This window comes from Alligator mississippiensis, chromosome 9 (genome assembly GCF_030867095.1).
Source record: "Alligator mississippiensis isolate rAllMis1 chromosome 9, rAllMis1, whole genome shotgun sequence".
Classification (NCBI taxonomy): Eukaryota; Metazoa; Chordata; order Crocodylia; family Alligatoridae; genus Alligator; species Alligator mississippiensis.
In genome coordinates this window covers 67,621,801-67,647,031 of record NC_081832.1, presented here as the reverse complement: position 1 = coordinate 67,647,031, position 25,231 = coordinate 67,621,801, and the positions used below count along the sequence as shown (strand labels likewise).

The 25,231-nt window shown below is 44.8% G+C and overlaps 2 protein-coding genes across 2 annotated transcripts in view; both read left to right on the top strand.

The window, feature by feature from the left end:
- SLC22A4 (solute carrier family 22 member 4) overlaps positions 1-8,221 on the top strand; it is a 54,453-nt gene extending 46,232 nt beyond the window's left edge. Inside the window, exon 10 of the mRNA XM_006261136.4 lies at positions 3,598-8,221. Within this exon, the coding sequence (XP_006261198.1) occupies positions 3,598-3,709 (112 nt within the window). The 3' untranslated portion in view covers positions 3,710-8,221. The remainder of the gene's footprint in view (positions 1-3,597) is intronic.
- A 2,937-nt stretch (positions 8,222-11,158) lies between these two features.
- Positions 11,159-25,231, top strand: part of LOC102562856 (organic cation/carnitine transporter 2) — a 43,427-nt gene continuing 29,354 nt past the window's right edge. Inside the window, exon 1 of the mRNA XM_059712850.1 lies at positions 11,159-11,642. Within this exon, the coding sequence (XP_059568833.1) occupies positions 11,250-11,642 (393 nt within the window). The 5' untranslated portion in view covers positions 11,159-11,249. The remainder of the gene's footprint in view (positions 11,643-25,231) is intronic.

The following is a 25,231-nucleotide window of genomic DNA, read 5'->3' as shown; positions in this document are numbered from 1 at the left end:
CAACTGCGGTCTGACCAGCGCCCTATAGAGGGGAAGTATCACCTCCCTGGACCTATTTGTCATGCATCTGCTGATGCACGATAAAGTGCCATTGGCTTTTCTGATGGCTTCGTCACACTGCCGGCTCATGTTCATCTTGGAGTCCACTAGGACTCCAAGATCCCTTTCCACCTCTGTGCCACCCAGCAGGTCATTTCCTAGGCTGTAGGTGTGCTGGACATTTTTCCTCCCTAGGTGCAGCACTTTGCATTTCTCCTTGTTGAACTGCATCCTGTTGTTTTCTGCCCACTTGTCCAACCTATCCAGGTCTGCCTGCAGCTGTTCCCTGCCCTCCGGCGTGTCCACTTCTCCCCATAGCTTTGTGTCATCTGCAAACTTGGACAGAGTACATTTGACTCCCTCGTCCAAGTCACTGATGAAGACATTAAAGAGTATCGGTCCAAGGACCGAGCCCTGCGGGACCCCACTGCCCACACCCTTCCAGGTCGAGACCGACCCATCTACCACGACTTCTTGGGTGCGACCCTCTAGCCAATTCGCCACCCACCGGACTGTGTAGTCATCCACATCACAGCCTCTTAACTTGTTCACCAGTATGGGGTGGGATACCGTATCGAAGGCCTTCCTGAAGTCTAAGTATACGACATCCACCCCTCCTCCTGTGTCCAGGCGTTTCGTAACCTGGTCATAGAAGGAGACTAGGTTGGTCAGGCACGATCTGCCCGCCACAAACGCGTGCTGGTTTCCCCTCAGCATAATTTGCCCTGCCGGGCTCTCACAAATGTGAGCCTTGATAATTTTTTCAAAGACTTTACCAAGGATGGAGGTGAGACTGACTGGCCTATAGTTGCCCGGGTCCTCCTTCCTCCCCTTTTTGAAAATGGGGACCACGTTAGCCCTTTTCCAATCCTCTGGGACTTGGCCTGTGCGCCACGAGCGTTCGAATATTCCTGCCAGTGGCTCTGCAATGATGTCGGCCAGTGCCTTCAGCACCCTCAGATGGAGCTCATCTGGGCCTGCCGACTTAAAGGCATCCAGTTCTTCCAAGTGGCTCTGCACCACCTCAAGATCTACGTATGGAAGTCTGGCACCTTGCTGCTGCCTCTCTACAACCCCAGTGAGAGACTTGTCGTGCCCCTCGCTTAGGAACACTGAGGCAAAGAACTCGTTGAGGAGTTCAGCCTTGTCCCCCCTGTCTGTCACCAATTGTTTCTGCCATTTAGCAGCGGTCCTATTCCTCCCTGGGCCTTCCTTTTACTCCCAATATATCTAAAAAACAATTTCTTGTTGTCTTTTACTTGGGTTGCCATCCTCAGCTCCATGGTAGCTTTGGCCCGCCTAACTGCCTCCCTACAAGCACGAGCAGAGGAGGTATATTCATCTTTAGTGATCTCACCCTGTTTCCACTTTTTACGTGCTCCCCTTTTGGCCCTTAGGCTGCCCTGGATTTCTCTGGTCAGCCATGGAAGCCTCCTGGCCCCTTTCCCTCTTTTGCCTCGCTCGGGGATCGTCTTGCTTTGTGCCCGAAGGATCGTTTCCTTAAGGCACAGCCACCCTTCTTGGGCTCCCATCCCTTCAAAACTCCTACTCTGCAGTGCGTCCTTGACTAATCGCCTGAGTGCATTGAGATCAGCTTTCCTAAAGTCTAGCACTTTCACCCTACTAGTTACCTTACCCACTCGACGTCTTATGTTGAATTCTATTATTAGGTGGTCACTGTCTCCCAAATGGCTACCGATCTGGAGGTCCCCTATCATGTCATCCCCCGTTGCCAATACCAGATCCAGTATGGCATTCCCCCTAGTGGGACCATGCACGTCCTGTGTCAGGTGGAGGTCCTGTACACAGGTTAGAAACCTGCATGAGCGATGGGACCTTGCTGTCTGCGTCTCCCAGCAGATGTCCGGGTAGTTTAGGTCCCCCATGACTACCGCCTCTTTAGCTTTTATGGTCTCCGAGAGTTGCCTCAGGAGCCCCGCATCTATTTCTTCCCCTTGGTGTGGGGGTCTGTAGCAGACCCCTACCACCAAATCCCTTTCTCCTTGCCCCCCATGTAGCCTAACCCACAATCCTTCTACTTCCTCAACCTCGGATTCTGTCTTGATGAGGGTTGATGTATATTGCTCGCTGACATAAAGTGCAACCCCCCCCCCCCTTTCTTCCCCAACCTGTCCTTTCTGTACAGTCTATAACCCTCAATATGTACCGCCCAGTCATGGGATGAATCCCACCAGGTCTCTGTTAGCCCCACTAAGTCATAGGTGTTTAGTGCAAGCAGGAGCGCTAGTTCATCCTGCTTGTTCCCCATGCTCCTAGCATTAGTATATAGGCACTTGAGCCCTGCGACTGGTGCCTTTGCTGCCCCCCCGCTCCGAGTCCCAAGGGGCCCCTTATTTCTTACCTTCTTGTTTCTTACCTGTTCTGTAGTGCTGGTCTCCCCATGGCTTTCAGGTTTCCAACGTTCTCCTTCAGGCTGGGCTGTCCTTGTGGGTGCCACATGGTTTGGTGGTCCACAGCTTCCCCTGTCCTCATGCTCCCCTCCCCCTGACGAGCCTAGTTTAAAGCCCGCCGGAGGAAATCCGCCAACCTAGTAGAAAACACACGCTTACCTTTGGGGGGACAGGTGAAGCCCATCCCAGCTGAGCATGTCCCTCGTCGTGATGTGCGGGTCATTGTCCAGGAAGTGACAATAGTGTCACTAAAAAGGCGTTTGCTGGTGCTACTGCTCAGTAACTCTGGTTACTGCGCATTTATTTAGTACTTGACTATACAAGTACTAAATTAAATGTACAATAGCCACTGCACGTTAATGAATGTGTAGATGTGTCCAGTTAGTGTTATAATCTATTAATGCTACAGTCTTGCACAGATTTCTCCCCTGCTCTCTTCATATAGCTGTAAGCACTACCCAGAGCACTCTTGCTACACTGGTCTGGATTATTTGAGTCACCCTTAAGAAACATATTTACTGAAATATTATGGAGGCATGCTCATGCACATGCATAAACAGATGCTGTATGCCCAATCTACAGCTGGCTCTAATGTTTGTTATAATTACCTTTTAAAATAATAATGATTTGCAATTAAGAGTTTTCAACAATAGAATTGCTGTTCAGTGAGAACGTTGAACCTGATTATTAACCTGCCTCAACATTGTGCCTATTTGGATTATAATACATGTGCAGAGTTGCCCCTGAGCCAGGCACTGTCTGTTCTGGCAACTGCTAACATTCCAATGGCATGCTGATAATTAGTCCCATGCTCAGCAGTACCAGCAGTGTTGAGTGAAGAGTTCTGTTATGAAACAAGGCACCTGTCTTTGAAGAGACAGGTCACATTTTATGATCATTGTTGTCTATGTATTGTGGCTTACGCTTGAAGTGACTGCACATATTTGCATTGTAATTATAACATGGTTTTGAGTGGCGAATCTTCTCTTTCCTCCTCATGAAGAAAGAGAGTCCTGGATGCAAGGTGGATATTGGGGGGAGAAAAGGTGATGAAACCCCAATGTTTTAGTATTTCATTTTGGGAGGGGGGAGTGTTCGGCAGTTTCTCTGAAGCAGTCTGTAGCTCTTGAATTTTGTTCACTTTCAGTTTCAAAACCAGACAGCGAAACAGCAACATGAAGAATATAAAAGAAGCTCAAGAAAACCATGAGATTGATCATCCTGTCGTGATTAAGGCTGTGCATATCCATGAGATCTGAAAAACACCAAGGATGTCTCCAAATGAATTTCCTACTGGGAAAAAAAATCGTAATTAACACTATAGGAGCTCTATAATTATGACCCTACAAACCATGGTGCTATTGCACCAAATACATTTTTTAGCTATGTAGATGCCATCTACTTTCATTGGATTCCTGAGAAAGAGTCATGAGTGTCCTGATTTTCAGAGGTTTCAAACAACTGCAATCTTCATTGAGACGTTGGGAGCTGCAAGTGTGGTACACTTTTGAAAATCGGGACACTCATGAGCATTAAGAACAATGACAACACTGACTCCATGAATCTTGGATTCAAAAGCTGCTTAAGGGTGAATTACAAGACCAAATAACGTGGGTATTTTCCCAACTATGCAAATTTACTGATCAAATGGGAACTGCGTGCCTGTCTTCTGACTCCTTTGAAGGGTACATAAGTATTTTACGGGACAGATCCTAGCCTCATTTGAAGTCTGTGGCTAAACTCCAGCTGACGTTCCTAGCAAAGCACACGTGTGCCCTTTGAATTACAACAAGTACATTTTAAAGTAAGATGGTTGGAACCTCTTTTAGATTTTGTTCACTGGACAGTATTATGAATTCCCCCAAAAGCTGATATCTTGGAAAAAGTGTTCTTTGCAAGCGTGCACGCACGCACGCACGCGCACACACACACACACCCTTCTTCAGGCACAGAGAGAGTCTCTCTATTCATGAAGAAGGTCTTTGTGCCCAAAAGCTTGCAAAGAATAATTTTTCCAACTATTTACTTGGTCTAATAAAAGATATCACATTTACCCAAAGAACCTTGTCTGCCTCTGTCCTTAGCACAACATGGCTACAACCAACACTTCCAAAAGCTGATGCTTTTTCAGAGAGACCAAGTGACCCCTTGAATCATAGAAAAATAGAAGGGACCCTCCAGTCCAACCCTGCTGTGCAGAGCAAAATCAACCTTATTTAAATCTCTTATCAAAATCAATTTGCTTATATAGGCCTAGAGTAAGCAGGCCAGTGATCAAGATAAAGAACACAGCTTCCCAATCCGTTATCCCCACTTGCAAAAGAAATGTAGACCTTTGCAGATAAATTGCTTTTTATTAAAAAGAACTGTAGTTGTAATTTTAAGCTCAAGGTGTGTCTTTTCACTGGTGAATGAGTATAGCCAATTCTTAGTATGTTCTTTTTTTAGAAGAAAGTTTCAGTTCCTCAGTTCCACTTTTAAATATATACAGTAAAACCCGTGTTATCTGGCACTTCATTAACCAGCATGCTCTATTAACCAGCATGCTGGTCAACACAGGAAATTGAAACCGAAAGTCCCATGGCGAATTTATTGATTTAAACTAATGAAGTTTACATGTAATCCAATGTGTCTGGAAGGGATTGTTCTCTCTAGGATGTGCAGGGGAGGGGCGACACGGTGCTGTCCCCCAGCACACTGATGCACTGGACACGGTGGGAGGCAGGCAAAGACGTCTCTCCGGTAACCAGCATTTAGGTTATCCGGCACCTCCTATTTCCCTTGGGTACCAGATAACAGAACTTTTGCTGTACCATGTTGTACCTAGTGTATTTAGAAAAATTCACCCCAGTGTGAAGAGTCCCCACAAGAATCTTACCTCCCCAGAATCCTACATTCTGCACTGGAGATAAAATTTCACTTATAGTGAAATTTTTATGAGGGTTAATCTGGAACCATAGTTAATTTCCCAAAAAAGGTTTAATGTTTAATGTTAAAAATGGTTTAATGTTCCAAAAAAAAAAAAAAAGCACTAATAAAGCTGGAGTTTCTTTTGCAAAATCCTTATACTGTAAATGGATATTTAAAAAGTTAACACAAACATAGATGAGTAGCCAAATTATTGTCTGCAGTGCAGGACACTATAAAGCTGTTTCCTTATTTCCCTGGAAATGCTATAAGCTTTCAAATTCCATCCTATATAGTGTTCCTCAGGATTGTAGAAGCACAGCCTTTCTGAAAAAGCAGCCCAGTATATAGCTAATCAACTTCTGGTATGTCATTCCCACTTGCAGAAGAAATTTGGTCTGCTGCAAATAAACCACTTTTTATTATGAAAAGAAAATAGTTGTAATTTTTAAATATAATATGTATTCTCTTGCTTCTGAATGATCTTAGGCATTTTATATATCCTTTTTATAAAGGCTCCATCTGGTTTTAGTATTCGTTGTTAAAAAAAAAAATGAATTAAGTGTTACAGCTTCAGTCTCCAACTTTTGAAAATCAAGTTGCTTTTCTATAAACACTAGTGCCATAATGATGATGTAGTATGAGACAAGCCATATCTTATGATACTTGCCACAATGTTCATCTTTGCAAACAGAATTTTCTTGAATAATACGATCATATTTAAAGATGTAAAATGAATTACATTTTTTCTTTTTAAAAAAACCTCAGTATTTAGATTCTTTCAATTACTTTAATTGTATATTAGCATGGGATGGGCTTGTTTACATCAGATGTGGGGATTTAGCTCAGTGTATCATGGCCATGTTTTTATGAAAATATTTTGTATAAAAAGTTGATGTTTTGTGTGATCATAGACTTTGGATATTTCTAGATCCTACTGAAATCTTTTTATAATCTTCTACTTTTGAAGGATAATAAAAAGGTTAATTTTTCCTTTTCTATTATTAATGTTTTTAATGCCCCATTTTGAATCGGTTCATTTTCTGGCTTGTGGGTACTGATACACTTACCACAGCTAGGTAAGTGTCTCAAGTTCTAATAGGCTTTTTTGTTTTATTAGAATGTTTTTAAATTTTTAACAGGAGGGGACTTTCCAGTAAAACAGTGTTATATAATAGACTTCAGAGCTGTGTCCAAGCCAAATTAACAAACAGGAGGAATGTGATTGTCTCATTGGATAGAGCATTTGCAAGGGAAATGTTATTCCACTGCCAGTAAATCTGTCATTGATGCCCACAAAAGTGCAGTCCAAAGATCATGATTTTGTGTCAGGTTCAAGGGTTGCAAGGAAGCTTAAGCAACTGGCATATTTATTATTATTTCTTAGTTAAAATGTTGTAACCTAAGAGAATTGCATGGGTCTAAAATGCTGCTGGCAAGCTTTAATTTATTCTCAGTGAGTTGGTTCAACTTTTCACTGCAACTTTCATGATAGGCCATCTGCCTGTCCAGTGTAGCTGCCTTATAAATCCTTGAAGAAACATTACAAGATGGGACTTAATGTACATTTATGGGTTGGATATCCTTGTAAAGCAGTGCTTGGGAGTTGGGAAGGAATTGGGAAGGGAAGAGCATTAGCTGTACCATGCCCACTGATTTCAGAGGGAGTTTCATTATTTTTCATGTATTGCTCTGATTTTGTATGTACCCTGCTGTATCTATAGTTTTCTGTCCCCAGTGGGATCTGACACGACATACTGCAACTGTTAAGTTATAAGTGGCAACTGCCACATTTCCACTTGTTATGTTGTTTATTGTGATAAATACTTGCACTGATTTATGAAATAACCTATTTTTTCTGTGCGTCATAAATGAAGAGTGAAGCCTCTTGCATATTAGCACTTTGTGAACAGGAAGTCTCAGGGAGTCATTTAAAGTATGTTTAGCAGGAATTAAGTATGCAAAAACAATAAGTGGAGTTCTAAGGTGAGCTCTCCTGAATGAGAGAACTGCCAAGATTAAGGGTTGGTTTTTATTTTTTTACATAATCTTGACAGTGCTCTTTTGAGATAACTGGATCATAAGGCCCTGAACCTGCAAGCTAGTTAGTTTAGGCACAGATACCCTTTTGCTAATCTTAAAGCCATTTTGAAGACACTGAGTTTCAACCTGGGCACAAAAGGGGTGCTTACAGACATGGAAAAAAAAACGGTGCTTTACTTCCAGCTTGGCATGCCCCAGCTCTGAGCGTAGCCCATGCCCAGAAGAGGAATCATATCATTTTGACCCCACTCGCCCAGTGTCTGTATAGCTCAGGCACTTTGGCAGGGCTTCTTGGTGCTTGTATCTAGTGAGCATAAAATAAAAGCACCACAGAACTGTGCAAGCTATACAGATGCTGGGGAGCCAGGTCAACCTGATGCAATTCCTCTTCCAGTAAAGCGCTGTTTTTGAGGGGGTTTACTATGGGTGTCAGCACTCCAGGTCATTACCGGCATTGATCCATTTGGAGGGGGTCAAATGCTTATCTCATAGTGGAATTTCAAGACAATAATTCTAGACTTTCAGTTTACACAGCAACCTTGTCTCCCTGTGGTAATTGAGTGTGCAAATATTCCCCAAGCTAAGAATTTCCTAAATTTCCTACTTCAGTATACTTGGCTTTTCAAAGGCTGTTTTTCATTTTTCATTTGGACTTGCAAGACAAGGTATCTTATTATGTTGCTTGTCAAGATGCACATCTAGACATTTGTGGGATGTTTCTAAACATTTGTGGGATGTTTTGTTTTTATGTCGTGGTTTTTATGTTGGCTCATACTTATATATGTCATAAATCTGTAACATTAAAACTTAATGGCATCAAATATCTGAACATGTCTTGTTCTGGGGAGTTTGGGGGGTGGGGAGTGGTAAGGGGTGGTTATATGAATGAACTTGCTGCTGGCTCCAAGTAGAAGTATCTGGTTACTCCAAATATTTTAAACAAAATCATCATTACAAAGCACAAGCTTTTTGTGTTTTTTTCATTAGCTTGCAAGCCTAGGAATGCACCACCTTTTGTTCCTAGCTACTATAAATGAGAGGCCTTGACGGGCAATTATGCAACATGTCAGCATTTCTTTTTATTTATGTATTTTGTTTCTTTTTGGTCCATGATAGCGTATTTCAGTGGAGATGTACAGTAATAGTCTTGCACAACTCTGTTTTATAGACATCCCAAACCAGAGTTGTCACATCTTTTGGTAGAGTTCCTACCAGACTGCTGTGTTCAGTTTAGAGCAGAGGCAGGCAGGAGTCCAGGGGTTTAGAGCTCCAGGAGCTGCCCAAAATTATTGCATAACAAGGCCCTTAGTTTACCTGGTTAATTCCTAAGCTCCTTAGTTGCTTTCCTAGGGCGGGGAACACACACTGGCTGGACTGGTGTGCACCATGTAGCTAGGTGTGGGTTGGGAGAGCAGACTCTGGAGACTCACAAGCACTTGGGTCCCCATGGCTAGTGCAATGGTATGTTAAAGCGGGGGGAGGGAGGCCGACCTGAAGCACAACCACCACAAATGGCACGGACAAGCCTGTGTGTGTGGTATGCAGCAGACCGGGGGCAGACACCAAGCAGCACAGGGAATTTAAAGCAGAGGAGCAGATCAGACGGGGGAAAGGGATCAGAGTAGCCCTTAGGGGAAGGCATGTGGCTTAATCTGTGGCATATCTGCCAAAAAGGTTGGCCCCTCACTGCTACAAAAGGCCAAAGCAAGAAGATTGGCTCTGGCACACGGGGGCTGTGTGAAGTGGGGGGATTACCGATCACCTGACCAGGGAGTCTTCATCTGACAGAGGAGAATGGAAGAGGGGAAAAGGAAGAGGATTCGGTAAACTTGCTGGCGAGAAGCATAATTACTTCTTTACATAATGAAAAGACACCAACCTTTAGAGTTCACGTGTATGGCATGTATGTATACTCCATGTTGGGACAAGAGGAGGAAAGTTGGACTCAATAATAAAATTAATCTCTAATTTTGCTGTAATACTTTGTTAGTAGGCCTCAAAAGCACTTTGCCAAAGCACTTCTGTTTCCATTTTATAGGTGGGGGAAATGAGTCACAGAAGGATAAAGTGGTTTGACCAAAGTCACCCAGTAGACTAGATTAGAGCCAGTGCCTTCCCAGTCCCAGGCCACTGCTTTATCCACTAGGCAACTCCGCCTTTCCTTAGAAGATTCTGCCCTATGCCTGAAGAATGCTTAAAAAATGATAGGACACCGAGGAAGGAAAATGCATGAAGGTGTGTTTATTACTGTGGTAGCTACAGAAAAGAGCAATTGTGTTTTGAATTGAAACCTTATAAAGTCTATGCATTTGTCTGCTTTTAACTATCCTCAAGTCCCTGAACAGCAAACTGTAAACCTTGAATGCCCATAAGCCAGAACTCTGGGAATGAATGTTTAAGCTGCTTGACAGGAGTTCATCTTGGGCCCTGGGACAGCTGATCCCTACCCAGCTCCTGTTTCATTAAGATGTAGCCACTCCCCACAGATGAGGGGCCCAAACTGAAGTGCTCCAGTATCCCAGGACTTCTCACACCCCCCCCCCTAGAGCAGGGGTAGATGCCTGTCCTGGCTCCCCAGCCCTCTAATGGCAACTCACAGCTACAGCACCTAGTCCTGCCCCTGCTCACCAGGCCTCTAGTTATTATTCCCTGGAAGAATTATGCAATTGTGCGCTTGTGCAGTTTTGTGCATAAAATGCATAACCGTTCATAATTTTGCCTAATTTAACAAGGGTGGGTCTGGGCCTCCAGCTCCAGGAGGCTCCCGACACTCCAGCCGAGAGCCCCACGTGGAGGCACCAAGCGCAGTGGCATGCAACTGAACAGCTGGTGAGTGGGGAGCCTGCAGGATGGGTGGGGTTTGTGGGGGTAAGCGTCACGTTTGTGGGCATGAATGCTGCATGCCCATGGGGGCTGACGGGGCACGGCGAGCTCCCACAGGTGGCAGTGGTGCTGTCGGTGGCGGGAACATGGCGTGGTGAGTAGCAAGCTCTTGCAGGCCACCGCAGTGCTGTCAGCGGTGGGGGAGGAGAGGGTGGCGAGTGCTGACTGGCAGTCAGCAACCACCTACAGATGCCGTCAGCAGTGGCCAGCGGTGATTGCAGACCGCCCGCAGACACGGCTGGTGTCAGCAGCGACCGCCTGAAGGCATCGCTGGCAGTGTTGGTGCTGCTTTTTGCAGGGTGTGCACATGCACCCGTGTGCACCTGCTACGCATCTGCTATGTTTGTGGGGGTGGGTGTGGGGTTTGTGGAGGTGGGTGTTGGGGCTTGGGGGGGTGTTGGATTGGGGGGGGGTTGCTAGGGGTGTGTCCGGTTTATGGGGGTGGTGTAGGGGTTGTGGGGGTGGGGTTTGTAGGGGTGTGTTGAGTTTGTGGGTCTGGGTGTCGGGTTGGTGGGCGGGTTGGGTGTAGGGGTTTGTGGGGGTGTGGCGGGTTGGTTGGCGGGTGGGGGTGCGCGTGGGCTGTCGGCCAGCAGGCGCAGCGCTGCCCGTGCAGGCCCGGCCCGATGGCGGCCCGGCCCCGCTCCCGCTGGCAGCGCCGCCCGGCCGGGCCGAGGACCCCGCGCTGCCCGGGGCTCCGCACGTCGCTGCGAGCTGCCCGGGCGCAGGGACCGGTGCCGGGAGCCGGGGATGGCGAGGAGGTGCCGGGCTGAGGTGTTGCTCCACGCCGCGGGCCGTGCCGGGGCGGCCGCCCCCGCCCAAGAGGCGGAGACAGCCGCCGCCTCGGGGCCGCCACCTGCCGCCGCGGGCCGGGCGTGCGCAGGCCCCGCCTGCCCGCCAGGCCCGGCCCCGGAAAGCCGGGGCGAGCCGAGCCGTGCCGAGCCGAGCCGGGCCGGGCGCTGCGGGGCTATGCGGGACTACGAGGAGCTGAGCGCCTTCCTGGGCGAGTGGGGCCCGTTCCAGCGCCTCGTCTTCTTCCTGCTCAGCGCCAGCATCGTCCCCAACGGCTTCAGCGGCATCTCCATCGTCTTCCTGGCCGGCGTGCCCGAGCACCGCTGCGCGCTGCCGCCCGGCGCCAACCTGAGCAGTGCCTGGGCCGACGCCAGCCTCCCCCGCGAGCAGCGCGGCGGCCGCGACGTGCCCAGCCGCTGCCGCCGCTACCGCCTGGCCGAGCTGGCCAACTTCTCGGCGCAGGGGCTGCGGCCCGGCACCGACGTGGACCTGGCCCGCCTGCCGCAGGAGCGCTGCCTGGACGGCTGGGAGTACAGCCGGGACGTCTACCACCACACCATCGTCACGCAGGTGCGGCCCCGAGGCGGTGGGGCTGAGGTGGGGAACGCACCTGAGACAAGGATGCTCTCCAGGAGGAAAACGCGGGAAACCACTCCTGTCCGGCGCTGGGTGCGCGAGGTCCATGTTTTTTACCAGTGGGTCCTGGTATAAAAAGGGGTGAGAGCCACCGACTTGGACACGGGCAAGTGGTGTCACCTCAGTGGGGGGGGGGCAGGTGGCCCAGTCAGTGATGGGGACTGGGTCTCGCTGACCCGGGAGCGGCCATGGTGCTCCTGCTCCCTGGCCAGCGCTCACAGCAGGGTACCGGCACCGTCGCCTGAGTCGGCCCCCAATGCATGGACTTAGGACACCTGCGTGCGGCCAGCCGTTGTCCGGCTTGCTTCTCCGGGAGCCGAAGGCATTGCCTTTTGGGGGCTGCCTGCCCCTGCGGGCTCTGCAGGTGGAGCGACTCCAGCCCCTGCTGCATGCTACGCGGTTGATAGGTGAATCGCGCAATAAGTTTAGACCAGCCACATGTGCCGAGTAGTTATCCCACAGTAAAAATGACTGTCCGGCTATAAAAAGAGTCAACCTGCTATAAGTGCTTGATGATGTGTAAGGACTAGAGGTGGTGCCGGTCCAGCTTTAGTTTGAACATGTAGCAGAGCCTTAAGTTTCCTTGATTGAAGGGTTGGTTTCTTTAAGCTTGAAAACCAGCCTGCCTCTGGCCCTGGTGGTGGAGCCTGCCCCTGCCCTTTATAAAGTGGCACACAAATATTTGATAGTTCACAAAGCATTTTACAGGGTCACAAGCACGTGCTGGAGAGTGGAGAGCTTGTGTTGGGTGACAGCGGTGCGCAGGATGAAAATTCAGATGCAGCAGGACGAGGGTTTGTTAGACTAAAGATCAGCACTGGAAGCGCTATCACTGAAGGCAGGCTGCAAAAACAAAAGTCATGTCGCCAGCAAACCCTTCTCCACCCAAAGTACAGTTCAGTTAAACTTCTTCTGTCAGCACACAGCTTCGGGTCTGATTAAACACCCACTACTAGCAAAGCAGCTCTGAGGCAGGAACTGTGAGAGAGTGAAAGTTGCTTGCCTTTCTCAGCATCTATGTAAATTCCTCTGTCAAGAGCTCATGACCTTTCTCCCCTTGAGAACTTCTGCAAAAGCAGAAGCATGGTGTTTCTTTGCAGGAGAGCACGCAGTACTGCTGTACCTAAAGAAGGGTCAGTCTCTTGCTGTAAGCATATTTCAGTGGCTTGGAGTTTTTCACCCTATAAGTGTCCTAGGTCTAAAGTTGGCATCCAGAGGGTGGGTCTACATTCATTCATGTGCCATAATTAGGTGCTGTAATAACAGGTATTAACAATGTGCCGTAATCAGTGCCACTGCACATTAGCACAAACTAATTTTTTTTGTGACGTGTAATGCGTATTGGACTAATATACTGCGCATTAGCGCAGTTTTTGCCAGCCATGCTAATGCACAGTAGAATTAGTGCAATGGGCGTTAATTGTCCCGTGGAGACACGCCCAGATTATGTCTTAAATTAAGGCCCAAGATGAATTTTGACCGGGGGGGAGTAGTGTGTATAGTTCTAAGCGTCTCTGTTCCACGTGCGCAGTGACTCTTCTAAATGTTTATGCATTTCTAAATACACCGTGCATATATTAATATTGTACCAAGTTCTTCACTGATAGGAAGCATCAGTCATCTGTATAAACAACCTGAAGATAGAAAGGCTCTAAGTTAAATCCAGAATGGTGTTTTGGATTTATGTTACGGTGCCAAAATGTTTCTTATATCTCTTTAGAGCCGGAGATCTTTTTCCTTCTGATCTGTACTGGTGCAGGCTGCGGTGCTGTATACAGAGGACTGCTACATTTTCAGAGGCCCATTTAACAGGACTGTTTTCCAAGGAACCTCAAACCAATCAGTGGCAGAGCTGCAAATCCTATTTTTATTCTGCCTCATCATTGCTATGACCTTGTCAAGATTATAATCTGCTCCACTGTATTCATTAAGTAATTAAAGGTCCAGTTAAGGTAATCAAAAAAGCCTGAAGCTCATCAGTATTGTTAGCACGTTAGGAGCTTTCAGTGGTGAATGACCTTACATAATGTATGAGATACAAGACTAAAGTGCAGAGGGATAAATATAAGGGGACGCTATAGATTTGAAATCTCTTTAAAACAGCAGGCTGATACTACACCTGCATTTTTATTGGAGTTTGCTCTGCAACAGGTGTGTATAACTAAAACATGCTGTTCCAGCCTCTGTGCCTTGGTTTTCTGTGTCTGTAGCAGTTCATTAAAATGGAGAGTGCAGCCTCCCCCCCACCATTCAGTATTCATAGGCTTAGTGCACAGGACTGCTGCCATAACAACTTGAACGCAGCCCAGAAATGTTTTTAGGAACAGATCTGGGGGTAGGGAAGTGTTCCAGGTGACACTGTTATATTGGCCAGTGCACACAGGGAAAAACTTTGTTTGTTGAGAACTGCACTTGACTTTACTAGGAATTGTTTGTTTGCTTGTTTGTTAACTGACTTGAGTGAAGTTTTGTCCTCTCCCTCCTTCCAGCATAGGGGTGTCACTTAAATTGCTTTTGCAGTACTGCTTTGCAAACCTCTCTGAACATTGGTCAAGAGTGTTTGTTGTTCCTGAATGCTGAAAGGCCTAAGGCCTGGTTGTAGCAAATGATTGAACAGTTATCAAATCGTTCCAGTTCTTATATCATTGGGTTGTTTCAGTACTGAATTTTTCATGCTAATTGGATTAGATATGATTTCACCCGCTAATTTGCCTCCTGGCTAAGAAATTGTGTAATGAGCTTCAGTCCAATTCTGAATTAAAATGGTTGAATTATAAACTTTCAGAAAAATAAAGTCTGGTGACCCGCCCTTAAACATAGTGGGAGCTGCTTCAGTGAGAGGTATATAATTTTACACACCCATTTATAGTGTCTGGCAAATATTTTGTTTAAATCTTTTCTGGTCCCTATGCTTCTGAGAGTTAACGATAGCCAGCAACCCTTATTTTATGCATCGTGGCCATTTATGCTTCTGCGTGAGTTTTGCAAGAGCTGTGGCCTTTCACATACTTTCGGGTTTTCAATGTTAAACTTGTTTAATCTGTTGGCTCTCTCCCACTGTTTTCATGATTCACTAATCTTGTGTTTGGCCAAGTCTGTCTGATTCATCAAAGCAGTTGTGAGGACCTTTAGCCTAGATTTAGCCTTAGCTGACTTCTAGAAGAAAAATCCTGTGTTTTATGCAGGTTACCCTCTTGCTTTGAGCAGGGGGTTGGACTAGATGACCTGAGGTCCCTTCTGACCCTCATTGTCTATGATTCTCCAGTGAAAGCATATATGTATATCTGTAGGGGGCAAAAAGAAGCCTAGAACACCCTTCACTTCTTTCTTATTTAAGTACCCAGAAGCATCAATTAATCCCAGCGTTGTGTTTTTGAATCGGACTGGTCTGCTTAATGCTTTTATGGAGCCATAGACTGCTTTTTATATTTATGACTCCTTTCAAACACCTGTGTGGAGAGGGATAAAGAAAACCAGGTGCCATGTAGAGCATTGCCATTTATGTCATTCTTCAGTCTTTCTCTGACAGCAAATGTTTACAACAGCAATCAAAAAGATGCAAGGCACTTAAGTGCAATAATTAAGTCCTTCCTCAAATGTTATTTGTGGTATCAGTGGAGTGGTTCACCTGTAAGTGGGAGTAGAATAACCCTGAGTTTATCCCCCCCCCCCCCCCCCCCAAAGAAGTTGGCTGGTTCAATGAAAGGTTCTGTTGTCAGAGAAAGGACCTCTGGGGAGGTATAAATGGTAACCTTTATCTTCTGATTTGTCCCCTTACACCTGACTGTGGAGTTTTGTTTCTTATCTTGTGGATTGTTTGTCTGTTGTTGTAAGCTGTACTGAGCTTTTCTGGATAGGGGGAGATATAAATCTAATATAAAAATAACAAATAACACATAATAACAAAAGAGACTGGAAAGAAGGAATACAAAAGAGGTAACTTTGGCTTTGGATAATGCAGCAGTCTTACAAATTTATCCATCCCTCAGTTTAGTTTGCTATTCTTATTTATTATTATTATTATACTTGTGTTTATCCTTACACTTAGAGGATCTTGTAACATTTTCCTTGGCAAAAGCTTAAATTTTAAGCTGTTACAGTTATTCTTTAACATGGTGAGATATGCGTTTACATACCTGGGCGTTTACGCTTTTCTCTCTCTCTAACAAAATGTAAGTATTGTTTGTTAGACTTTACAAAGGAAAGTTAATCCTAAACCAACCGCTCTGTTTTATGTATTATTATTGGAATTGCAGTATTATCCAGTAGAGGTACAGCAATACTACATTGGTCCATAACATATCAGCACTGATAAAAGGAAAATTGACATTATCGGCAGTTGCCTTTTATTGGCTGATATGGTATTGCCAGTAAATGCTGTGTGCATACCTGGAGCCACAACATGCACATGGCCAGCCCAGCAGCTTGCAGAGCAGCATCCGGCTGGTAAGTCTGTTGGGAGGGAAGGGGCATGGGGGGCATGCCCTGCCCTGCGCTTTGTCCCACCCTGGCTGAGCAGCACCGGACCCTGCCCTGGCCCCATTCCCTCCCTCACCACAGGGGCTTCAATCTCTGCCCCCCCCATGCCACTTCTCTCCCTATGCCCCTTTCCCCGCAACAAACTTACTAGCCGGACTGCTCTCCAAGCTGCCGGGCTGCATATTGGCAATCAGATTGGTATCAGCCAATATGGCTTGCTAATAATTGGCCATCGGTATCAGCCCAAAAAATCTTTATCAGTGCACCCCTATGATCCAGAGGTTCTTAACAGTGTTGATGCCTTCTTGTGCTGGGCTCTGCAGAGATGTATATGCAAAGAAACTGTCTCTGCACATAAAACAGCAGTTCTCAACCAGGATGCCAGAGCAGCTTGGGAGTCTGTCAGATCCTTTTATGGGTGATGCACAATATTAGCAGTGTTAGGTGTGCAAACACCTACACATTGTTTACAAGATAAACCCAAAGATTTCAAACAGGAATCCAGAATGTCAAAAACATTCTGACCTGTTGTTGTGGTCTTTTGAGTTCTTTGCCACAGAAGAGTTGCTCAATTCTTTTCCATAGCCAAAAAATGAGTGGAATTAGTTTTTTGAAATGGGGTACTGCTAAATTTGGAAGAGTTATGGAGTCTAGCAAGGTTGACAACCACTGCCATAAAGTGTATAGTCAAGGCCCTGATCTCTGAAATCAGTGTGCATGGGCAGATACCTGTAACTATGTAGAGCCCATATGCAATGAGGTCTGAAAAATGGCTTTTGGCAGACACCTGAAGGGATATGGGGATGGTGAAATAACACTGAAAAAACATGGAGCAACACACATGGCAGCAATGCATACTGCCCAAAACCAGAGCCTGGCTGGCAGGAGCCATGCTCCAGCTGCTGACCAGGCTCTGCTACAGGAGAGACATGGCTGCAGCTCCCAGAGACCTCCAGGACTTGGGCTGTGCAAAACGGGCCCTATTCAATTCAGATTTGGCCCAGATCGGGGACAGTGATTCGATCCATTGATTTGGATCACTGTCCCCGACTTGATTCGCCTGAATCCAAATCTGAAGATTCAGTGCTGATTCAGTGAATCAGCGATTCGGACACAGGCACAGCTTGAAAAGTTTTTTCTACATACTTTTAGGTATCAGGTGTGGCTCATGATTGCTGTGGTGCTGGGGTGCATGTAGCATCCCACAGGAGCATGGGGGCGCTCTCCAGTGTGATTGGCAGCGAACCCGGAAATACTTTCGGTCCACTTCTGGGTCTGCCAGGGAGTGCGCTGGTGGGCCCCCCCACAACCCGCAGCATGGCAATAGGTCGCAGGGGTACCCTGGGTGCCCCCCCAGACCCAAGAAGCGCCAGTCGCTAAGCCAGAAGGGTTCGAGGGGACCCCCCGCACACTCCCCAGTGGACCAGAAGTGCTTCTGGTCCATTTCTGGGTCTGCTGCCAAGCGCGCTGGGGAGCCCCCCACGATTCTGTGGGACGCTGCATCTATCCCAGCACCGCAGTTTTCGGAGCCTATGCTACCTAGAGGTATGTAGAAAAAACATTTAAAGCTGTATCTACATCCAAATCGCCGATCTGTCCTAATCGATTCAGACATTCGGCTGCCAAATCTCTGCAGAATTGAATCGGGGACCGAAGCTTCACACAGCCCTACCTAGGACCCTACGTAAGGCTGGTGCGGGGATGCTATCCCCAGCCTCCCATACCCCGCCCAGAGTAACCTGTCATGTGGCACAGGCATTCCCCAAGGACAGGTAGCAGTGGCACAAGGTGCGCTGCTGCTACTTGTCCCCAGGGAAACACACTTTTCTGCTTGCCTGGACATGGCCAGAGATTTCAAACAGAAATCCACAGCTGTGTCTTTCTGAGTTCTTTGCAACAGAAAAACTGCTCTATTAGTTTTCTATAGGCAGTAGAGTGAAAACTAAGCACTAACATTTTCCAAGGAATACTGCAGGTCTACTAAAGGGTGCCTTGAGTCTAAAAAGGTTGAAAACCATTGGCCTAGATCAGCAGTGAGCAACATTTTATGGCTGCAGTCCAGATTGATCCAATCTGGTTCAGAGGTGAGTGGATGCTAGAAACTAGTCACCGTTTCATAGAGAAAGGGCTGTTAGCAAATAAAAACCTAGGATTCCAGACTAGCCCAGGGATTGACATGACACCTCGTTTGATGAGTGACAGAAAGGCTTTATTTACTACAAGTATTTAAAATCAAGTCAAGTGAGCCCAAACCAAATCAAAGTCCAGTAATTAGCTATACAGTGATGATTCCTCACCAAACAGGCGACGAAGAGGCAGTCTGTTTCTCTTCAACTTCTCAGGTAAGTCGGGCGCATCAGGAACTGGTGTCAGAGAGATTTCTCACTCTTGAAGCGTGCGTGCTGTTTGCTGTTTTACTGCCTTTTTATACCCTTAGTTCGTCATCTTCAAAGCATTCTTTTAGTTGCATAAATCAAGAGAGAGTCCCAAGCAGTAATTGACAGGAAAAACCTGCTCATCACTGGTTATCAGAAATTTCTAATTTGAATGAGTTACCTTCTTCAGTAACAAGAGGTTATCCATTTTGAAACGCATCAAGAAACCAATTAACAGCCAGGAACAACATACTAAATCAGGAGGAGACATCTATTACATATGGGGAATGTCTGTTCCTGCACATAAATGCAAGTTAGTTGCAAAAGAAATATCTACCATACTAATTAATCAAGGATAGACATTTCATATGGTTACGCAACAGACAACTAAGAGTCTGCCTGAAATCATTCTGAATATAGCAAGATAAGCTGGAAGAGATGCTTCATTATTCCACCTTAGATGGCCTAGCCATGAACTCGCATCCTCTTGCAGTATGCAGTTAGCATTATTATTCTGTATTTTAACTTTTGTGAGTAGGCCCAAGCTTAGCATGAGTTTCAGAGTCATCAAGGGCCCCACAGTTGGCGAATGTTGCTGTGGTCTCATGCCTGCAGGGCAGATTAAATATCTCCATGGGCTGATGGCTACGGACTCTTGGCCTAGATGAACCGTGGACAAAACTGCCACGTTCTCAAGTTCAGGGTTCAGTTCTTTTTGTAAATAGCTTAGATTCACTCATCTCCAAAGCACTACATTTTTATAAACACAGAATTAGTGGCTGAAGCTCAAATTAAAGCTGTCTCAGCCAAGCACAACTTTTGCTGACTGCTTCATTTGTATTCAAATGGTGACCTAGTAGAAGTCCTGTCAGGATTCTTATTGTATTTTTTTCTTCTTTTGTATTTCGTATTGCATTTCCTCCAGCTTTTGTAATTCATCTATCTGCTCTCCATGTACAATGTCATTTGTTCTGGCTAAGCTAAATGCTAGATGCTTTTCATTCCTGTTTCTCTTGTAGACCTAGCACAATTATGAAAAAAGGTTTAGTTCTGATTATGGGATCTTTATCATTGATCTAGTCAGAAAAAGAAACAAATCCAGCTTGCTTTTCAAGTCACAAACTGAAATGACTAGCTTGGAATTAAGACTTCCTTTTTACTATAATCTCTTTTTAGTTTAGATCTTGATATCTTTAAGGCTAAATACAGTAAAAAAAAAAAACCAAGGCTGAATCGATTCAGTCTTTGCAGGTTAGTCTAAGCTGCAAACCTTTGATACAGGAACTGCAGCCACATGCCTGCAGTGGCTCAGGCCATAAGTGGTGGAGGGGCGGCCCAGGAGCACTAGAGCATTGCTCTCTGGTACTTCCTCCTCCTGCTGCCCCCAAGGTCTCAGGGATTTGCAGTCCAGCATCACAGAAGCAGGACTCTGCAGGGTTGCTCATCACTTCTTCTTCCTGCTTCCAGGTGCCTCTGGGATTTGTCATCTACAGCTGCACCTGCAGCCAGCAGTAATTTTCAGTAAGTTTAGCAGGGCAGGGCAGCTCTGTACTCAGGGGAAGGGGGATTTAACCCCTCCCCCCCAGCCCTGGACCCCAGCTGGGGTTTGCTTGGTGGGGGGGAGAATGACAGTCTTTGTATCTCTCTGCCTTCTGCCCCCCCAACATTCCTCTGCTGGAGCAGACCGCACAGACCAGCCCAGGGCTGGAAAGCATGCGGTGGGACTCTGATTTAAGTCGAACCAGGAAGGGGTCTAGGATAGAAGTTTCTTAAAATAGTCTGACCCAAATTAGTTCAGTCTGATACTACTGAAACTGGTTTATGTGCACTGAGATTCTGTTCTGTTACAGGTTTAAATCAGTTTCTGATCACTTAAACTGGTTTGTGTGGAACTTCTGTCCCTAGTCTAAGAGGCCTACAATGCCACTGTTACAGAAGCACTTTCTTGACAGCTGCATTTGAAAGAGTTTTCTTGACAACGTGAAGTGGCATTATATTTGCAAACAGCAGGAAAGCATTTCTTTATTGTCACAGTTAAAATGAAAACAGCTTTAATTTTAACGTGACTGATATGATATATTTATAGAACAAATGTTTCCGTTAGCCTCACTAAAAATATCTTTGGTTTTTAAAGAACGCAATGGCTACTTCACCCTCTTATCTGATATCATTGTCCACCCTTCTGCCTCCACCATGCCTTTTCCCAAAAGCCCTGACATCTTTGGTTGTTTAAAATATTTTTTTGATTTAAATTGTAAACCTTCTCGTTCCCCAAATCACCTATAGAGATAAAAAGACTCACAATATCTTAATACAACTGCAAGAGAAGGATTAGAAAAATAAAAGAAAGGCAACATGTTTCTATATGTGTGGATAATAAATGTAGTTTTGGATAATTTAGTATAATACAATAAAACGACCAATGTCTCTTAATAAATGTAAATAAAATAGTATCATGGACATGTGATCATTCTCCAAGGGCCAGCAACATTCATGAATTTTATACAGCACGTGGGTTACTCCAAAAGATGCAGAGTAAATAAGGGCAGAAATAAATTCAAAGTCACAACTACTGAATAGTGAGAATGACAGAGCATTTGAAGGTCTTGTCTCCATCTACAGGGTAGGAAAGAAGAACGGAGAATAAAATCCACCCAAACTAGGAAACAAGATGATTATTCTCAGTTTAATTTTAAAAAGGAAGCTTTGAACATATGAATGAGTTTTAATCCCCCCTGTTGGGGTGGGTTTTGTTGTTTTTTTTTAAACAATTATACATTTGTCCCTTGTAATCTTAGAAAGCAGAAAAAATACGCTAAACTACAGGATTCAGAAAGAGCTTCCATATATAAACAGGGATGTAACTAAATAAGCCTCTAGGGGAAGTATTTGATATTTGTCATGCTCTATCTTTGTTTTAATGTTGTAGTATTACTATTAAGGAAATGAAGCCGTCATTAATGTCAGAGTAGTGCTGCTGCAGTGGGGGAGCTCTTCGTAATCTGAGAAACGCAACTGCTCCATGCGGGGTAATAAATTACAGATCCTTGGCCCTGCAGTTACTTCTGTAACTTTCCAAGCAAATACAGTGATGGTAAAGTGTACTCTGCAACCAGTGATACTTTATAGCAAAATCCTCTTCTCCACATAGGAAACGTGCTGGATTCATGACACAGATTTTACAACACATTGAAATACTGCAGATTTTTGTAGTAAAATTAAACTGCAAGTCTGTTAAATGATGGGTTTGCTATTTCGTCTTCCCTCTGAGTTAATTGGGATTTTGGTGATGCAGTGGGTGAAACAGCCTTGACCACTGAATGCAACTATAGGTCTCATAGCACTTGCCATGAACATTAGAGAGGTTAGTTAGCCTTGCTGTCTTGGCTGTTTTTTTCAACGGAAGGTAGCACTTGCTGTCTACTTGAATTCCTTGCAGTTTGCTTTGGTATCATAGTCTTCATTATTTCCAGTGTTGTTGTCTGGCTTGGTTCTGCAGATAACATAGTTGTAATGTTTTATCTCTGCGGTGACTTCGTTTCACTGCCATGAACTTTGTACAGAGCTTGCAGCAGGCTTTCCTTGTGGTTGTAAGGTGCTGTATAAACTATTTACGGGGAATATGATGAGAAAATACCAATCTAGCCAGTTTAACAACTTAACACTTCTTACAGCTACTGGGAATGTAACTATTTAAATATAACATTCCTTTATAATACTCTGAATTAAAGGGTTCAGAGTTCATGAAATAATAAGTAAATTTTTTACAATGTTTTTAGTTTTAGAGCTGGTTTCACTTTTTTTGCAGAGGAACATACTTTGTGCTGCAAGCAAAAGGACCTGTTGTTTTCTGCAGGAGGCCCTAACCATTTAGTGTTCCCCCACTTGTTCCTGGCATACAAATTGCAGGGGGTCGTCATGAACTAGTGGTCAGTCCTTGTGTACCCTTGAGTGGGCTTGCTGGTACAGCTATGCCAATAATGCTATACCAGCAATATCCTAAGGGAGCTCTTTTTCTGGCACAGTTTAAATGGCAGAAGACCTTTGCTGGTATAATTGTGTCTACACTAGGGCCTTTGCTGGTATAGCTGTGTTGGTGTGGACCAGATGGAGGAATTGTGCCTCTGGCCAACAGAGGTAGGCCAGTGCAACTTGTAAGTGTAGCTGAAGACTAAGACGAATAAAGGCCTAGGGAAGGGTGAAGATTCAGATGACCTGCCATCCATTCCCAGGTTTCCCATGTGGTCCTTTGACCTTGGCCACCCTGTACAGGTACCTATAGCTGTTCCTTCTCATATCTAATTAAGGCAGGGAGGCACTGGCTTTCCAAGTGAGTTGTGTAACAGATTAGTATGTAGGTTTTCTCTTTTATTGTGACCTTTGGCTTCCCAATACATTCCTTGTGCTGCTTCATTCAGATCTTGAAGCTGTTGCTGACTCTGGCAACTAGGGCTGACTGAATTTTAAGTAATAACTACAACCTAGGAAGAGAAGCTGTGACTTAGTAAAAAGATAAGGTTTAAACCTTAATACCTTAAACAATGCCCAGTGAGAGCATGTTGTGTCTAAAAGCATGTCTTGCATTTCATCCAACTATGCAGTTGATCCAGTAAAAGCTAGCACCAAAAACCTATCTTGTCCCATATCTAGTGACATTATACATGACTTACTCTTCGGCCAGTTGGATCTTTGTCCCATGTTAATATGTGTAAATCAATGCCTAATACCATTAGTTACTGCAGAGGGTGGGATGAGCAAAGGATAAGGTATTTATTATTACAGTGTTCCTGTTGGGAATACTGTTCACTATACGTTATATGATGATATTAGCATATTAGCCGGTGGTCAAGTACAATGTGTGATTTGATAGATAGCCAGTGAAAACAGTCAGTTATGTAAGTTTTGATGATGATCACTTGCTGCATATTTCCAAAGTGCTAAATGTGCTTTGCTAAAATTTCCCAAAAGGTCGTACAACTTTCTTTTTCTTGTTTGTAGGGTAGGTATAATAAATTCTAAACTAGAGTGAATTCAGCGATTAGCCATGTATTGCTTTCTTGTTAAGATAATAGAGTTTATTTTTCATCAGTCATAACAGGGCAGAACACTAAGTGAAGATAAACAGTGGAATTTGACTGCGGGAAGATTTTGGAACAGTTTGTATCAAAATCACTAATCTGTGTAAACTAGCTTGCCCCAACCAAGGTCTTTGACATCAGACATCGCCTGTGGCAATAGTCTAATCCATTGTTTTAGTCCAAAATATACGTTTATTGAAGGGAATCCCATCAACCTGTTTTGGAAAATTATTTTGAGCCTAATACTAGATAATCAAGAATGGCTTATATTTTTTGCTGTGGAATTATACTAAGCAGGGGGGGCAGGTTTCCATCCTTCTTATTTTACATTTTTTAAGGCCTACCAAATTAAAACAGGAACTCTTCAAGGGCCCACTACAGTTGATATTAATAGAGCTTCATACCTGTATTTTCCAAACCATGACTTTAACAGCACAGGAAAGGCAGCACTATTTGTTAACATAACTGTTCTGTATATAGATAGAAATGCACTGTTCAGTTTTTAAGGAGTATACAACATTTCATATTCTGAAGTTAAGCATTTTGAAGTCCACAGAACAGGACTACTTGAATTTAGGTTTGGTGGTTTTTGGTTTGTTTTTTGTACCAAACCACAAAAGGGTTGGAGGGCAGTTAAAGAAGTACCCAAGGAAATTTGAACCATTAATGTTAATTTTTAAGAAATCATAGAAGACTGCAGAAGTTCTAGACTAATGATGGGCTGGGGGGGAGCTAATCCTTCACCAATGTTTGATAAAGGTAGGTGGAAAAGCCAGTTAACCTTATGCTAATGCCAGGCAAAATCAAGGAACAACTAGTAGGTGGTGCAAGCAGGACAATAGCAAAATGATTGTAGTTATTGGAAGGTGAGTATTGCCAGGAAAAACTTTTTTTTTTCTTTTTTTTTTTTTGTGGTTTCAAATGTGCACAGTAAGGGTGATTATGCTAAGGTAACAAGGTTACCTTTTTCTTAGTTGCTGGGTTTTCCCAGATATTGCCCGTGTCTTGTGCAGTTCCCTCCTGGACACCTGCATCAAGGTTGGGGGGACCATTGGATGAGTAGATTTTGGCCATACTCAGTTGCACGGCCAGAACTAGAGCATGAGACTTTCTGGCTTCCAGTTTCAAGCTCAGTCTCCTGTGAGGCCACCTTGTCAAAGCTCCCCGCCTCCTGAACTCAGTGGTCCCTTGTTAAAGCAATTAACGATCAATGCCCCCTGTTCAGAAGGGCTGGATTTTGTAACTGTTCCTGTGCTGTTGGTATAACAGGGATGTACACAAGACTTGACTTCCCTATTGTCTTTGTTTTGTATAGCTTGAAAACCAAATGTTCATTGTGAAAGTATTCAGGTAAAACAAATGAGACCGGTCTTTCAGCTTCGCAATTACTCTTTTTTAAATATAGATTTCAAGTGCTTGATGCTGTATTGTTTCAGGAATGTCTGTACTAACTCCTCTGAGTTACATGAGCAGTTGAAAGCTATCGCAGACCTTTACTTACTGTTGAGGCTTTTTTTTTAAATTGGAGAAAAATAAAAGGAGGGAAAAAGATGTTCAGTAAAGTATGTGAATTTGCATTTCTACAAAGGGA